We start from the raw sequence: 17,273 nt of genomic DNA, 5'->3' as shown, positions 1-17,273 counted from the left end.
TTCTAAGAAGCTTCTTTTCTTCCAAATTCCCCATTTTTATTTGAACCCTAGCTTTATGCTTTCTTCTGCCTGGGAAGGGATTATGGGCATGATCTCTGCTGCTGGATGGAAGTGCACTATATTCCAGTCTGCTGCATATTAGATACAACCACCTCTGGATAAACTGGAAATCTCCCAAGGGAGACTTTCTGAAGGAAAGTCCATGCCAGGTGCCATGCCAGAATATCTCTCCTTGTGAGACAGGAAGCTGCAGTCAGGCTCAATTCTCCTATTGCCACTGAAATGGCAGCATGAAACTTTAGCAGAGAAAACAGTTTACACTTCAGCATTCCAGCCACAGATAAAACATAGCTAGCATCTCTGTTGTCAAGCATCCTGCTGTCTCTTGCCACACTGATTTCACTCCGTGCTGAGTCTAGTGGCAAAATCCCAGCACTAATGAAGTTAATGGGAGTTTCACCAGTGGATTCAAGAGGGCTGAAATTTCACACTGACTCTTCAGTCATAAAATTCCCTCTGCTCACCTCTGAGCTTAACAACTGTGCCTGTTACACCCAGCATGGAGGATCTGGGGTTGATCCAATACCCTTTTAAGTTAATGGAAAGGCTCCCACTGACTTTAATGAGGACTGAGATAGATGAGTTACTGGATGAGAGCATTTTATTTGAGAAAGGGAAAATGATGTTTCACAGTCACTTACATTGGCTTTTTAACCCCTCATGTACTATTTCTGTGTTTCTCTAATCCCCTGTGTTGATGTAACTTGTTGTCAATGTTTGATGTTGATAATGATTCTGCAACAGTGAAGGAATATTATAAGCATTCAGGTTTTTACTCTTCCTTCCTCCTACCACTTAATGTGAGCAATAACAATTGAGAAAGTTGGACTATCAACAGAAGCATTCAGGAGAAAAAAATACAGATGTAAAAATGCACTAGAAAAAAATTGTCTGCATAACCATGCTGGAGAATAGGCCACAGCCTCAGTTATGCCTGCAGCGACCTCTCTGTGTTAAGGTAATGTCTTTTGTTGGGAGCACACATCAGAAACCAAAAAGCTGTGACAGCAGAGTTGTGCTTAAGAGAAAAGCATTACTTTTGTATCAGTGCCAATCAATAGACCTGATTTAATGCTCTTACCTTTCTGTGTGAATATCAGTGGAGGCTCATTGCTCATCCTGATCTTTCTTGCTCATCCTCCACCCCATGCTTGCTGCATGAAAAACTCACACTTGTGCACCTCTGCTTTCTCTTGTTCCTCCCCATGATCAGTTTTTCTTCAAATACCATTCCACAGGGCACCTTTTTAAAAAGGGCCAACTCTTAATACTTACTCTTAATACCATTCATTTGTTTTAAATCCCAGTCCTAGAACAGTGAAGCAGTTTCTCTAATTCTGGATGAAGCAAGATGGGAGAAAACATAATCCAGGCAAAGTAGGTCTGATTCAAGTCTCAGAGACTGTTGGAGGACTGTGGACAACAGCGATGGCACACATCTCATGTGACCATCTTACAAACCTGCTCTGTGGTTCCCCTCAACCAGTGGCATGAAACTGGGCTTTTACTAGTATTTCACACATTTATTTTCACTGCTCTCTTTAAACCTTACCCTCAGTATTATGGCATGATTGATAACTGAGCAGAAATCTCAAGGCCACATGAATGGTGAAAATGACAGTCACCTGAAGCATCAGCCTGTGGGTTTCAATGCTGTGGCACTGAAGGGAAACACATTTCAGCCCCAGTTCCCACCCCCGAGGCCCCATGTCTCCATTTTAAAATTTTCTGGATCCCAAGAATATTCTCAGACCAATGTATTCAAAATGGAAATGAATAATAACCAGCTTAACAACAGTCATTAATCCCCTGTAAGCACACTTCTGCATGAATCTATTAATTCTCATTTCCAAGTTTTCAGAATTAAAGTGTTTGATATAGCACATGCTACTTATTCCCTTTAATTAAACAACCTCCCACTGCAAAAGCGAGTGAAATATTTCATCAGCCAAGAGCATGCACAGCCCTCATGGATAAAGTTTCCAGGCTTGCCTGACACACAATAAAATATGGAGCATCAGCTGAAGTTTCTAAGCTCACCTTAAATCCCACTTGTGGCAGAAGCAGCAGGGGAAGTAGTTCTCTGCCTTCTTTACCACATGTACCTTAAGAGAGAATTGCAGAGTTCAGATTTATATTGAATGTGTGTACCCTTCTTCACAGGCTGAAGTGTGGCTCTGATCAACAGCAAAAAGAAATTATGAATAACATTGCTGAGCACCTGAATGGCAGCAAATCAGTGACCTATAGAAAACTGTTTTGCATCACCAAAGCAATTCTACATGAACAAATGTCCATTCATGTGATGAATCCATGTGATTTGCCACTTGGCAACTCTGGCAATAAATTCGAGTAGCAGAGGGATACACTGTCTAAGCAGTGCTGAAAAAGGAAGAGACTAGCTGTGTTTACACTTCTCAGTGCTGCAAAGGATGTGGAAGAACAGGAGCTCTAACAAGCCAATGGCAGAAAACGCACAGTACCATTTAATTTTTCTAATTCCTTATTTAGTTCTATTTTGGGGGGCATATACAAAGCATGTATAGAGTGAACAGAAGTAATCTTATGATATTTGTGATTCACTATTGCTTTCACAAATAGAAAAAGGAAATGTTCCACTCTGGCAAGTGGATGGACCTTCACACATTCAACACAAGCTGAAGTTTGTAGAGGCTTTTTAAATGTTGCTTCATAAGTAGGGCCCAAGGTTGAGCTTTCAGCTTTGTATGTGATCAAGAAGTCTCACAAACTGAGCACACAGATACAAGAGGAGGGCACAACAGTGGAAGAATTGGGGTCATAGGGGGTCATTTGACATGGGTGCCTCACATCCAAGCAGGACTGTGACCCTGCTTGCACAGAGAAACTTAGGACTAGAGGAAAGCAAAAAGAAGAGTTTGGCATGAAGGAAACACACTCGTCCAAAAGAGAACAGGCACTTGAGGAAGTCATGTTTTTGAGCCCAGCACTGAAAAATGGTGATTCCTTTGAGACTTTCAAGTTTTTAGGTCACTTTGAACAAGCTTCCTTTAAGTGTGTGCAATGCAAGTCATTCCTGAAAATCCCAGAGGCTTAACACCATCCCCTTGACGGAATTAGATGACAAAGAAAACTTGGGTCATTCAAGAAACATCAACTAATAACAAAGTCATCTCTGGCAGTCCCAGTGGACTGCTGTGTAGGAGGCTGTGAATCACTGAAGACATGGGAAAATGGCAGCAAGAGAAAGAAAAAAAAGACCAGTTTGCAGCAGATAAACAGGTGTAACATCACTAAATCCTTGTCTACTAAAATCCTTGTCAAACTAAAGCAGTTGTCAGGATCTGATCCCGGCCTGGAAACTCCCTGCTCTTGTAAGCATCCAGCCCCTAATACTAAGCATTTTATAATGATTACTGCAATATGAAGCTTGTGAAGCTAGCCAGTCCCAAGCAGTAGAGAAGAAAGGGACATCATTAAGGAGCAAGCTTAATGCTTCTTCTTACAGAGAAGTTGAAAGAGAACTCAAGAGGAACAAACTATCAAACTTAGCTACAGTTGTGTTGTATTGCTATACCACCACAAAGATAAACACCAAAATCTATGAGATGAAGGAATTGAAAGCAATCATTCCTAATCTACTTTTTAAGCTCTTTCATACACTGAAAAACAATTTTCACTACAATGGTGCAACAAATGATGATCTCAAAGGCAAGTCCTGAAACTGGGAATATATGTGAGACTGTGTTCTCTGTGAGTCCAGAAGATTCCAAAAGGCATGGAGAAAAATATATTTCTACACAAATACAGGCCAGGCATGACCTAGTAACATGCACATTGCAGCTCAGAAAATTGATGGTTCTGGGCTGCATCAAAAGCAGTGCAGGCAGCAGGGCAAGGGAGGGGATTCTGCCCCTCTACTGTGCTCCTGTGAGACCCTACCTGGAGGGCTGCATCCAGCACAGGAAAGATGTGGACCCACTGGAGTTCAGAGGAGGGCTGCAAGCACAATCAGAGGGCTGGAACACCTCTCCTTGGAAAACAGGCTGAGAGAATCTGGGTTGTTCAGCCTGGAGAAGAGACATTATAGCTCCTTCCAGTACCTAAATGGAGCTGACAAGAGAGCTGCAGAGGGACTTCTCACAAGGGCATGCAGTGACAGGACAAGGGTAAATGGCTATAAACTGAAGGATGGTAGATTTAGATTAGATATTAGGAAGAAATTATTTACTTGTGAGGGTGGTGGGGCACTGCAGCAGGTTCCCCCAGAGAAGCTGTGGAAAGTCCCTGCAAGTGTCTAAGATCAGACTGGATGGAGTTTTGAGCAAACTGGTCTAAAGGGAGGTGTCCCTGCCCATGGCAGGGGGGTTGAAACTAGATGATCTTTAAGGTCCCTTCCAACCAAAACCATTATGTGATTCTTTGAGACATCCAGAATTTGTTTTTAATATTAGCTTATTATAGATGAAGAAAACTTGCAAAATCTCTATGGAATAGGAATGTAAGGTGCAAGTGCATAGGCATAGTAATATAATAGTGTTCCTTGAAGAGCTGGAACATTATTTGAAAGGTGAAATAAACTGAGAAAACAAATAACATTCTTTTTTTTTCTCCAGCTTGAGGTTTTTAAGTCCCAAAGTATAAAATTCTTTAAATTCTTACTATTAAGGTTTTATCCATTAAAAATAACTAACACTTAAAATATATTCCCCTAGGTAGGATCAGATAACATTAGACAAGGGAGCTCTGAAGTTGGAGGGCTGAATTTTAATAACCAGAAAATCTGAGAAAAGCCACAGTCATTCTACAGCAGAAAACTTAGGAAATCAGATTCAGATAAAGAACAGTGCAATAGTTCATACTGAAGTAAGCATGAAATCCCCTTTCATATAACATTCTCTTTGCAGATTTGGCATTATCTTCACTCTTTATACTTTTTGCAAGATTGGTAAAGTAAATATGCCTCGCCTAAGATAGTTTAAAAAACATGGATATATAATTTAGTCACAAATACAAATTAGTACAAATTAACATTTCTGATCCCCTATATCTTCTAAAATAAGTCCTCTTAAAATCATAAGTGTAAGTGCCTTAATACCTTTTGATATCAAACAGAAGTCAGGAAGAAATGAATTGTATTAGAGTTTGAGCCAAAGCCAAGTCTAGTCATTTTGATCTTTCCATTAAATTTCAGCCTGCCTTAGTATAAGCCCTTAGAGAACATGTAAAGTAAATGTTGATGCTCTTTGTGGTTATTGCATAATGTTGCGAGGTTCTTTCAAAATAATTTCCTTTTTCTGCATCTCAGTTTGTGGCCACTGTCCATTAAAAACAAAAGCATTCTCAAACTACAATCAGGGTGCCAGATAATGTACATGTGTGCAGCACCACTGAGGAGTAGTGAATTTTGTCTGTGCTCACATAATGACAGACAAATCTTGCTGAAACATGCCTGTATGCCATGCTTGCTCAACAAATATATATATTCAAAACATGTGGCAAGTGTAAATTGTAATCATTTACCAGAAGACAGTACCAAGACTGGCCAGTTTCCTGAGTTCTAGGGGAAGAAATTCAGAGGGGGGGGGGGGAGTACTGTGAAACTTCTCTATCAGCTGGATAGGGATTACAGGAAGGGTGAATGACTGTCAAAGAAAAATAACATCTTCATTAATTTTTCCTCTTTTTTTCAGTACCTGTCTATCATCTTAGATGAGCATAAAAAATCTATAGCTCTCTAGATCACAATTTACCATGACTTAATTTCAAGACTGTTCTTCCTAATGTCTGCTGACACAGATAAAACCTTCTGGAAAAAATCTCTGCTTTCTTTTTCAGGCCAATAAAAGACAGCTTTCATGACTGGGAAGCACAGCAGCTGAAAGCCTGGGGGGGATTAGTTCAGAGCACCCTGTAAAGAGTTCATAACTCACTTGCTCCCATCCTGACTGGGAAGAGATGGGTCCCATTCAAACGTACAAGGCCTCACAAGGACTGATGAGGAACCAGCAAAGAGACCAGGTCAGCCAGGATCACCAACAAGAAAGGTGTGTTTTAGCTCAGATTCACATGCTCTCTTGTTTTAAAAACAAGAATCACAGTCAGTCAGTGTTTTTAAGGCCCTGCATCCCCCTCATGTATGTGTACTGGTAAGTCTGCTGTTACAACTGCATAAATAGGAGGGCCAGCACAGACATTAAAACCTCTCCACTGAAAAAGAGATGATTCAGAATTGACACACCATATTTTACCTCTCCTCATCAAGTTTTATGCATCAGCAGCTCTCACTCCAACTCATATCCATGCTGATATCAAATAGCATCAGTATTGACAGAGAGCCTCCTACTGCTCTTCCACCAGGGATGGGGCAGTCCTGTATTTTCTGTGTACTGATGGCAGGCAACACATTCTTCTCACTCTTCTTATGGCAGTGGGCAATGAGGTTCCCTGGCATGGGTATGCCTACATAGGTGCAGATGTTTTCCATATTCAGTGGGAAAGGCTGGTGTGAGAAGAAAGTTCAAGGTGGTTTTCTTTCCAAGTATCAGACTTACAACAACTTGCTCAAGTATCAGGGCTGCAAAACCCTGAATCATGGAAGCCAAACGGGTATGTGTGCCCAAGCCATCGGTATGGTGGGGAAGGAGGAAGAGCAGAGTTTAATGCAATTATGTACCCTACTAAAATGGTTGAAGTACTGGTTCTCCCTTCCTAAGGTATTGAGCTCACCAAGGATTGAGGCAACCATGTACAGTCTAGGACTATGTGGATTACACTCATGCTCAAGAGTAATCAAACCTTTCCCTGCTGACTAGTCTGCTATGGAATGGCTTGCACTGATTCTGGATGGAGAACTGAGTCAGTTCTGAAACAAATAAAATATGAAGCAGTCTTTTAAATGGAGGGAAAGTAAACATGCACACATACACATCTATCTGGGACAAAGGGGATTTCTTAGATGTCTTCATTTCCTGCTGCAGAGGCTGACTGCTTATTCAAGCCCACTGCTATTTATAGCCCGCCTCTGTATCTTGAGAGAAAAAGCACAAACTTCTTTAGAATGAAACTGAAGTTCCTCTGGCCTGGGCCAGCTGAGCCCAGTCCCTTAGCAAATGCCTTATGAAATCATTTTGAACTCCACTCCAGCTCACTGATGCAAACACATACATCACTCCATTCGTGTGGGTGAGCACACTCCCAATGGTGCTGTCACCAGTCCTTTTATGCTGCTTCATTTCCATGGCTCCTTGGTGTATGCTCTTTGTCTGCTCTCCCTCATCACTGTACAGTGAATAACAATTACTTTGGCTCCTCTTTTCAGTTTGAGCTGTTCCTTCCTTTTGTGCGTGGGCTAGAGGCTATTTTTTCTTTTCAATTAAAGGGCTTTGTTTATGATATCAGGTTTTGAATGAAGATTTTATAGCACACACCATAATTGTAACAGTCCCAATAAACAGCACAAACTGGCATTTACAGCTATAACACAGTGTAACAACTCCACTATATCAGCCTAAATATGGATTGATGCATATTTAGGCTTTATTTGCATTCAAGCAAATCACATCTCAGAAGCTGTTACTGCTGAATTGCAACTCTCTTGGAGGAATCCTTACTATTCTCTCTTTTCAGTGCTAGAAAATACCAGCCAGTAGGTCAAGAAGAAACTTCAGCAAGGAAGAAAGAAGAGATAGGCAAACATTCCCAAATACCAACATAAGAATTTCACTGCCCCTGTTTTGATGAGCATGCTGTGTGGCACTTGTGGTAAATATGCAGAAATACTGGCCATGTATTTTCCCACCCCCTATTTCAGAATTGCAGATGCTTAGCCTGTTTGAGCACCTTCCACAGTGAGAACACATGCACTGAAGTCAAGCTGCTGATTCAAGTGGGCATTGCACCATCCAATAACCACCTCTGTGGGCAAGAACAGGTTTGCTCAGGCCATATAGTTATTTGCTTGATTATCTGTTCCCTGATGTTCCCACAAATACAGCTCCATGCAGGGAAGTGGGCCTGCTCCTCTGCAATATGAAGGTGTAAGGGAGAAGTGTGGAGCAAAGCAATCATTCCTCTTCATTAGGCAGGCTCTGAATATTAAAGGTTCTAAACGAAGGGAGAGTAAAAATACTTGAACACAAGAAGGAGGAGATGAAAAATTGAAGAAGCTCTGGGGCACAAGAGAAAACAGGTGAGAAAAGCAAAAAAGCAGAGTAGGAGACTAAGCACAAATGAGGCAGGAAGACAAGGCAGATGAATAAAGCACAGGACAAGCAGGATTCCTGGAAGCTCAACCAGTTCAATGAAAATTATGCCAGACCACATGCAACTGCACTAGGAAAAACACAGAAAAATTATACATCTGGGTCATCATAAAAGTAAAATCAGTGCAGTTAACAGTAAAATAATAAAAATTCAAGCGAGGTGACTGTGCGGTGCCCTACCCTCAAAGATTCAGATCTGTAATATGCACAGTTTGATTTCAGATATATTTCTGAAGGTGGTTTGGGTTGTTCTTCAGAAATTCTAAGACTATTGCAGAATTAACATCCTGCTACTGCTGAAGAAAGCAATCTCCTCCTTCCATAAGTAACCAAAGTAGTTCCTGACATTGTATTATATAATGAGCTCCTCTATTATTACAGTTTTAGAATGACTTGCAAGCTTTTACTACAGAGCATTTGATTTAAACCAGAAGGGTAACCTGTTCCCTCTTTTTCTTTGTTTCTTTCCTAAAGAACAGCCAGAGTTCATTCTATTAGGACAAAGTGCTTCCCAGAACTATCATGAAGGAGGAAAGCACCTTTGGCTCTTATTTCCACAACAGAGGATAATGCAATTCATCATGAAGAGTATTATTTCCCAAGAAGCCAACACTGGATGGAAAGGCCATTGTTCCAAATGATCCACAAAGTTCCAGAACAGCAGCCAAGGACCAGAAGACTTTCCAGGAATTAAAAAGACTGTTAAGACAGATGCACATGTATTTCTAAGAAAAAATATTGGAGAAAAGAAAAAAAAGACAAATCTGATGTTAATTGAAGGAGACAAGTCTCCAATACCACTGTTAAACAATATGGAGGGGCCCATGACTGCTAATCTAATGCTCATCACATGGCAAAGGACTGAGTTGAGAATGATAACTTTTGAAACATACTCAGGCTTCTAATTTTTACAGAAAATGTAACACTAAAGAGCATCAGAATGCTGTCAATATAGGTATAGTTACATACCACACCAGAAATGCCAGCTAAAATGAAGATATAATTTTTCTTAAACCAATTTGAACTTCACAGCAGAATGATTACACAGAGACAAGCCAGAGAAATGGTACACCTGACTCGTTAGCACAAGAAACAACCCTGAGACATATTAACACAAAACATCCAGCACTGATAATGTCAGCATTCACTGCTGAATTAGTAAGGGCAAAGGACAAACATAGCTAGGTCTAATGAGTTCTCTGTGTCATCCACCCATTCCTGGTGGGCTCTTCCACACCTTGTTCTTCTTTTCACACTGCAGTCTGCGCTCAGCCCAAGCCAGTTACACAAGTGCCCTGACACTATGGAAATCTCTTCTAACATAATCACAGTTGCCCTGTCTTTGGTGGAGACAGGTTTTGGCAGCACAAAGACAAGCCAATGCCAGTGCAAAACCAAGGAACATGAATTAACACCCCACTTTTCACTGGGACATAAATCTGCAAGGATTTTCCTTAGGAAAACTGTCACAAACACCAGAATGCTTAATTTTCCTGGGGTTTCAACATTCACATTCTCTCCTGCAGTTAATTCCTGCAAATTTACTTATGTACAAACACACTGTACACCTAAAAAGTGTTAAGTTTAACTTCTACAAATTAGCTACGTATATAAATTAAAATAAACTTCCTAATTCTACAAAGAGAAACCATCAAGACACTTGGTTAATGATGCCAGAGCCTGTTCTCTCTGTCTGCTGGTGCCCTTACCTGCAATTCTTTATGGCTGTATTATCATCACCATCATCTCTGGACTTAGTATTCCAAACATAGCAGCTGCCCACAACTGAAGGGCTTCTTTGCATTACCAATTATAATTGCACTGAATGCACTACTGGTTCTGTGACATAAAAAGGAATTAAAAAAATACCTCATCAAGCTTATTTCAACTTGAGAGAGTTGAACTCAGGTGAAAACCTAAGTCAGTAACCCACAGAACCCACTAATTAATTACCATAGAGATGTATGTATCCAATCTAATGGAGATCAAAATTAAAAAAAAAAAAAAAGTAGCCCATTATTCACCACCAGTTTCAATTACAGGTGGGAGAATAATTCCACTTAATACATTCTCTGTGGCCTGGCCCACACTCAAGAGATGTTTTTTGGGAAGAAGCTTAGAAGCAAAATCTGGCTTGAAAACTGGAGCAAGGCACCTCTTTTGAAGTCTTCCCTCAAAAAATCTAAACAAAAAGCCCCACCACCAACAAAGCAGTCCCCAAAATCCCAGTCCTCCCTTTTTTAAGACAACTATTTTCTATAGTAAGATATTGAGATCAACAACCTTATCCATCCATTCCTTCAATAAAATGGACTACATCAGCATTAATTTGTTAATTTTTGTATTACTTCATGCACTCATGCAATATGATGTCAAGCTAAATTTCAAACAAAATCCATTTAAGAAAACAGAAAAGAAAATTTCTTACCTGTTACTCTTTCCTCAAAACTGTGGACTCCCACTGCTGAAGAGAATCTGTCAAGTTAAAAGTCTTCTTTCTTCTTTCTTTTTGTTTAACCTCCCACTCTTAAACCATTTAATATTACCACATGGGAAAGAAAATGCAAGGAAAAACTTGTCTAATGTGTCAATGGCTACATGCCACTTCTATTAGTCAGCTTCTGTATCAGCCTGGGTGGATAGTTCAAGTAACAACAGGGGAAACATTCTATTTTCTAACAAGAAAAGACACACTAAGAATATGCCAGAAAAAAAATTACATTTACAATACAAAAAGAGCATAGGGTTCCAGCAGCACACAAAAGACCAGAAAGTACTACAGTTTAAGTATAGTATATATAAATTATTTTTCACATTAAGTCAATTTAGGTCAAAAAACATGTATTGATTTCTCCAACAAATTTTAACTATATCCAACAGCATGAATGCCCACCTAAAAAAAAAAAAAGACAGCAAGCTATTGCTTTTGCAAGACAATAGCACAAGAACATACATTAGGCCTTGTTATCACATACTAAAGCTGGTGCACATTTGGGTTGCAACTGCAGTATACTTTCTAGAAGAGTATTGCACACCTGATTTACTTGTTAGTCAAAATAGTGAATGAATGGCAGCATTTACTTGCATCCTTTCATTCACGTGGTACAGGTAATGCCCTTCAGGACTGTGCATGCTGTACTCTTGCTGGCTAATACTTTTCCACTTCATAAAAAAGGCACTGAATTTTGAATGTACTGAAAATAAATTAATAGGAAAGTTCACAGTTCCTAGAGCATTTTAAGAGATCAGCATTACTTCAGCAATACCATTTTCACAGCTTTTATATGTTAACAAGTTTTCCATTTAAAAATGAGTCATCTCATCCCACTGGAGTAAGAAAACAGAACCTGTCAGATTCAAATTGTAGCAATTGCCCAAGTTTCATTTACCTCTGAAGCACTGAATTAAACCATCTTAAGACCAAGAAGAAATCAAAGCCCTTACAGTTATTTAGTAGCTTTTGCCAAATAAATTGTCAGACCTAGTTCAAAGGACCTGTAATCCATTTTCTAGTTTTTTTATTTATAATTTAGACAAAAATCTGACTCATTTTTATAGGTGATATTGTATGGTGGCATTTTGAAAGTACTTCAACTTTGTGTTTAACAGAAGTTATCATTGTAAGCGTGGAAGATCTCTATTTCCCCATAGTAAAACCATTAAACTAGACACCAAACTCCACAGTACAGAAAAGCTGCAATAAAGGCTTAGAGGAACAGCTGTAAACTTTAAGGATTTAATATACATTCATGAGACATGAAGATTGAATGGAGAACACTAAGCAGAACCATTGAAGTGTGGGACTTCAGAGTTCCTGCAGTCAGACATTAAATATCCAAGTGCATGTCCTTCATTGCCTCCTCTCCCCTCAAAAGCAAAGAGTAAGTTGCTTTTGTAACACAGTAGGTCCACGTGAGTTTACCTGGCATGTTCTCAGTGCACTCGTATATTAATCCTTTACTAATTTGTCCCCACCTAATATGTGACACCACGAACAGTCAAGACAACATCAAGTGTGAACTTGTCATCAAGCTCCCAGAGCTTATAAACACGGATCTAAAATTTCTGCCACTGTGTGGAAAGTACAGCAACTGTTATGGATTCACAAGTCATTCACATTCCTCCAAAGACATCAGCAAGGCAAGAAAACGTTAACAGCTGTACAGGAATAGTACTTAGAAGTACAACTTATGCACCTGTATGAATCAGGTAGGATGGCAAAAACACCATAAAGAAAAATCACAACTTCTACTCCATCAGAAATTATTTGAGCCTTTAATGAATATTGTAAGCAAAGAAATTCAGGTCACCATGACTCCGCTCATATTTAAAAAAAAAAAAAAAAAATCCCACCCCCACCACAAGCTTTGACAAAGAGGCTCTAAGTAGTCAAAAAATAAAGGTGAGATTTTGTCCAATAATTGAAAGGTGAGTATAAAATAGGAAAATAATAATAAAATCCACATCTATTGCCCCTTTATGAAGCATATAGCACTGAAGATTATTAATGCTTAAGCCAAGTCCAACAAATGAGATGGCAAAGGTGGCAAAATTTGTACGAACATATCTCAATAATGATGGGAACAACTGAAGAGCTATTAATGAGCCTGTTGAACAGAAGGCATGCTGATAAAATACAGCATGGGAAAAACCAAGGTGAGACTTGAAAAAAAAGAAAAGAAATCACTCAGGCTAGTAATTTACAGGCCATAAACTAACTAACTGCTTCCAAAACAAAGTACTTTACAATTTACACCTCAAGACACAGAAGCTGTTTACAGACGATCAGGTAACAAAAACAAGCAAAGAAAATTTGATAAATCCATTAAAATATAAAGCATATAGTAAAACCTTCATTCAGATGTCTATTTGATTTAGTTCTAAGCTACTAATACTAGAAAGGAGTTAGGAACTAAGAGAGCTTGTAAAATGGACTCTAGAAAAAAGTGAAAAAAGATTGCAAGAAGCATATGAAAGTCCCTGAAACAGGAAACATAGGGAATATTTCACGAAAAAAATGAACACGGGGCATGAAACAGTAATTAATCTGTTTACTGAAAGAGTAAACCATTCCCATATATAATTTTTGCAAATACTACCAAGAGACAAAAGACTGAAAAGCAATTCACTCAAACCTGAAAATGTTCATACAACATATAGCTGACTTTCTTACTATTATTGCCATACCCGGTACATGCTTTGATTCATCTAAAGAAAAATCTAGGTATTAGAAGGCAAATCCCTACATTCTCTGCAGAATTCACTCATGAGGTTTAAGAAGCCCACTGTGGAGTCTTTCTGTAGGCAAGTTGTAAACAACTGGTAATTCTCACCAACTTCCTAAGGAAAACTTTTATCTTCTTAGAAGACAGTTGTGGGTAGGTGCTCTTCAGGATAATGTATGATCATATTGGATTGCTCTGTATCACTGCTTTTTTTCATTAAGCTTTACCAAGCACAAGTGTCACTGCCCATTTTTTAGTTAATGCACATACAGAAAAATACATTTTTTTAGTCTCAGTACAATTCAGAAAACCTTACAGAAATAAGATTTCAAGAGTGGTGGAAAAACAGTATGTGCATAGAACTTCAGAAACTGTATTTGCCTCTTGGATCTGAGCAAGACTGAAGTTCATTGGCAAAAGTGCCAGTGCAGTCTCCTGGCAGCGGCATGATTTACCCCAAAGCAAGTCAGAACAGTGCTGGTATCTGCTTAACCTGCTCTAGTTATACACAGAGGTAGCTGCACTACTACTGGCTGAAACACAGAATAGGTAAGAAATGTGTTTTAATAGCAAAGAGGTACCAGGAAATAGGTCCATCTTGCAGATATCGTTAAAGCTACGAATGGAACTAATTATCACAGAAACAAGAAACACAGAGCTCATTAGACACTGCCTCATATCAAAACTGTCCTCTGCAGTCGCAGATGATTTCTTTTTAGGCCACACAAATTCCAAGACAAACAAATTCATTATTCACTCTATTTCACCTTGCTAAAATAACACCAGGACTACTGCCCAAGGATAAATCCAGTACTCCATCATGACGTAATACCTTTTTTATTACAATATCCAAAAAACTGAGTATGCAAGATTTTGAGATCTCATGATCCGTTCTTCAATCTCAGGAATGTGCCATCTAAAGACTGTATATTTAAACCATAAAGGAGTTTAAATGTAAAGAAAAGAGAAAAATGCAATTTCTTCATAAACATTCTGTGTGTCTCTTCCTACCAACCACGCCATCCTCTGTAAAACCCGAAGATTTCTTTCTGTAAAGCAAATATATATATATAGTGTTGGTAGCCCGCCCCACCCTGTCCCAAGATCAGTTTTTATTAATCTTCTGTATTAGTGTCAACAATCAGCTACAGATACATATTACTTTGAGAATTAAATACATAATCGTTTAATTCAAACAAGCAGAAGGGCAAGAGGAAAAAGCATTATGTGGATGGCACATTTGGTTGTAGATTACCGAAACATTCAGCCTTTACAATTCAATTATTCTTTCTCTAGTAATCAACTTTCAAATAAAATTTCTCTTTGTTGCAATTACAGACCAAAATACACTAGTTTTCTTTTACTACAATCTTACCATAGTAGTTTAAGAAGTACTATTACAAAATGCTTTTAATTAGTGTACTCTTTACAAAGAGTCAGAGAGGCAATGTAACAGCAGAGTACAGTGTAAAGAGTGCTTCTAGGAACTAGGAGGTTTTGTAATATCCTACTCGGTAAGCGATATAGCTACAGAACTCACAGCCACAACTGTTACGTCTACTCTCTCTCACTTAAGCAGCTGCAGCTTCAGTGCATTCAAACTGTGCCCGATGTCTCTGAATGGAGAGTTCTGCCTGCATGAGCAGTCTGAACAGATTAACACTGGTTTGAATTGAAAACGCCCCTCCTTGATCTGAGCTAACTATGTAAACGTACACAGGAGAGGGGCGTTTTGAACTCTGCTGGGAAGGTGAGTGCTCGCCATGGCCACCCGAGGGAAACTCTCAACCTGAAGAGAGGTGGTCAGAGGTTAACAAAACTGGAACACAAAGAGAGGCAAACAAAAAAAAAAGGACAAACAGCAACTGACAGAGCAAACACTTTAGAAAGAGCCTATTCCTTAAGCCTGCTTCAGATATTGCTCTGCTCTATAAAAGTGAATTTAGGACCTAAGGCTTGTAAGTTATAAGAGGCCCAGGTGGCCAAGTCCATCTTCAATGTCACTGAAGTGCTTTCACAAGATATAGCTTTTCCCCGTGTTCACTGGTGAAGATGGGAGCCTTTTTGTAGTGTTCCACCAACTCATCCATAGTATTAAATCGCCGCTGCCCAATACAATAGACATTGTCCACGAGCTGCACCTTGAAATGTTTGTTCTTCCCCGATGCCTTTAGAGATACTGAGAAGTCACTGGGCTGTTGAGAAGAATTGAGAAAGAAAGAGAAAAAATTACATAAAAGAGAACAAAATGACAGCATAATTTTGCAGTTTCAGGAACAAACTGTGTCATATAGTTGACAGTAATTTACATTAGCCACAGCTCGGTGCTTTAGCTTCTTAAGAAACTCAATTGCCTATTATTCAATAAATAATTACCATTGTTATTAACGTGAGCAGTTAAGTCAGTTAAGTGAAAGCTCCCCAGATGCACAGTCTGAAGCTGCCAATTACATGACTAAACTGCAAATATTATCTTAGTTACTCAATCTAGAAGCACAAGAATGTCAAGGAGCAGGGAAGAATTTTTATCATGCATGTCTTCCTCACTGGAGTGCCCTGGAGAAAACAATTACTGCAATATTGCTTGGGCAAGATGAAGAAAATTCCCCATTTCGCTTTTTTTAAAGCCGTGACCACTAGAGGGCCATTCTTGCTTTGCATTGCAAAAGACAAAAACACAGGCACCTTTTATCTTCATTACCACACGTATGGGGAATAATTTCTCCCATTGAGTACATTTTCTTTGTAAAAAAAGATAAAGGTATAGAAGAAAAACACTGTACAAATCTCACCATCACAACACTACCCACAAATGACAGAATTGATGCACTAATTAAGTTACTCAGGACATAACAATTTCTAATGATAAATCTCTTCATCCTGGCAATCAGTTGCTTTAACAAGGAGAGTGCTGTCATCCAAACAGCCAGAATGAGACCATTTCACTTCCTTCACCACATGCCACCATAGGAGGCTAGAAAGGACACAGTGTCCCTCGCTTCCAGATGAACTCTGTCTCCAGCCACCTACTGCTGCTGGCTGCCACAGAGATGGTGTAGAAGCCTGGGCAATAAGGATTTAATGTGCTGCTATCTATGCCTCAAATACCAATGACCTTTCAACCAGGCAAGTTAGAAAAGGATATGGCTGGAAAGGGGGGGATGGGCAGAGGTAGGGCAACACCTTCTGGGGCCAATTTTTCTGTTCTGGTCCATGGAGAACACCCAACACAATGCAGGCATGGGAATGGGGTCAAGGAACAGGCAAGTCCAGTAGAGGGGGATCAAGACTACCAAAAGACCCTCAAAGCTTCCCCCGTTTCCATAAAGGTCCAGAAGAGTACCCATGCTGATTCATTTACCTGAAGAGCAAGAAACCTAATCCCAGGGAGAGGGAAACTTACCTATAACCAGGGAGCCCCACAAAGCCTTGGTGATGTGCTGCCCAGGCCCTGGATACCCTGTTGGCTGGATTGATCCTGGATCCAGGACTGCAGATCTCCTTTCCTCTGCAATCTGATCTCCCTTTCACTTTCTCTTTCTTCCCTCTTTTCTTTTATTTTTGCTCTTACTATTAATTAGAGACTAGGGACAAAACACGAATTTCTACACCAACTGTGTAGTTTGCTAATAAAACTTCATGAGCTTCTTTTGAACCCATGTGGTTTTTGCCATTCTTTGATGAATCTTGGATGCTCCCTTCCATGTAGGAGGGGGATATGACAGATGGGAGGATGAGTTTGCCC

The 17,273-nt window shown here is 39.5% G+C and overlaps 1 protein-coding gene and 1 long non-coding RNA gene across 3 annotated transcripts in view; both read right to left on the bottom strand.

Annotated features, from left to right (window-relative positions):
* Positions 1-1,195: 1,195 nt before the first annotated feature.
* On the bottom strand, positions 1,196-10,820 carry LOC127059904 (uncharacterized). The gene is made up of 3 exons (XR_007778255.1): positions 10,732-10,820; positions 2,101-2,165; positions 1,196-1,303 (listed from the first exon to the last, which is right to left on the bottom strand). It is a non-coding gene; the product is annotated as an uncharacterized LOC127059904 (long non-coding RNA).
* A 3,529-nt stretch (positions 10,821-14,349) lies between these two features.
* Positions 14,350-17,273, bottom strand: part of NCK2 (NCK adaptor protein 2) — an 84,291-nt gene continuing 81,367 nt past the window's right edge. For both annotated transcript variants that reach the window (XM_030234861.2, XM_050978029.1), the window contains exon 5: positions 14,350-15,723. In XM_030234861.2, the coding sequence (XP_030090721.1) occupies positions 15,529-15,723 (195 nt within the window). In that variant the 3' untranslated portion in view covers positions 14,350-15,528. The remainder of the gene's footprint in view (positions 15,724-17,273) is intronic.

The sequence above is a fragment of the Serinus canaria genome, chromosome 1 (genome assembly GCF_022539315.1).
Source record: "Serinus canaria isolate serCan28SL12 chromosome 1, serCan2020, whole genome shotgun sequence".
Taxonomy (NCBI): domain Eukaryota; kingdom Metazoa; phylum Chordata; class Aves; order Passeriformes; family Fringillidae; genus Serinus; species Serinus canaria.
The sequence above is the reverse complement of the archived record's forward strand: the minus strand, read 5'-3'. Positions and strand labels throughout refer to the sequence as shown.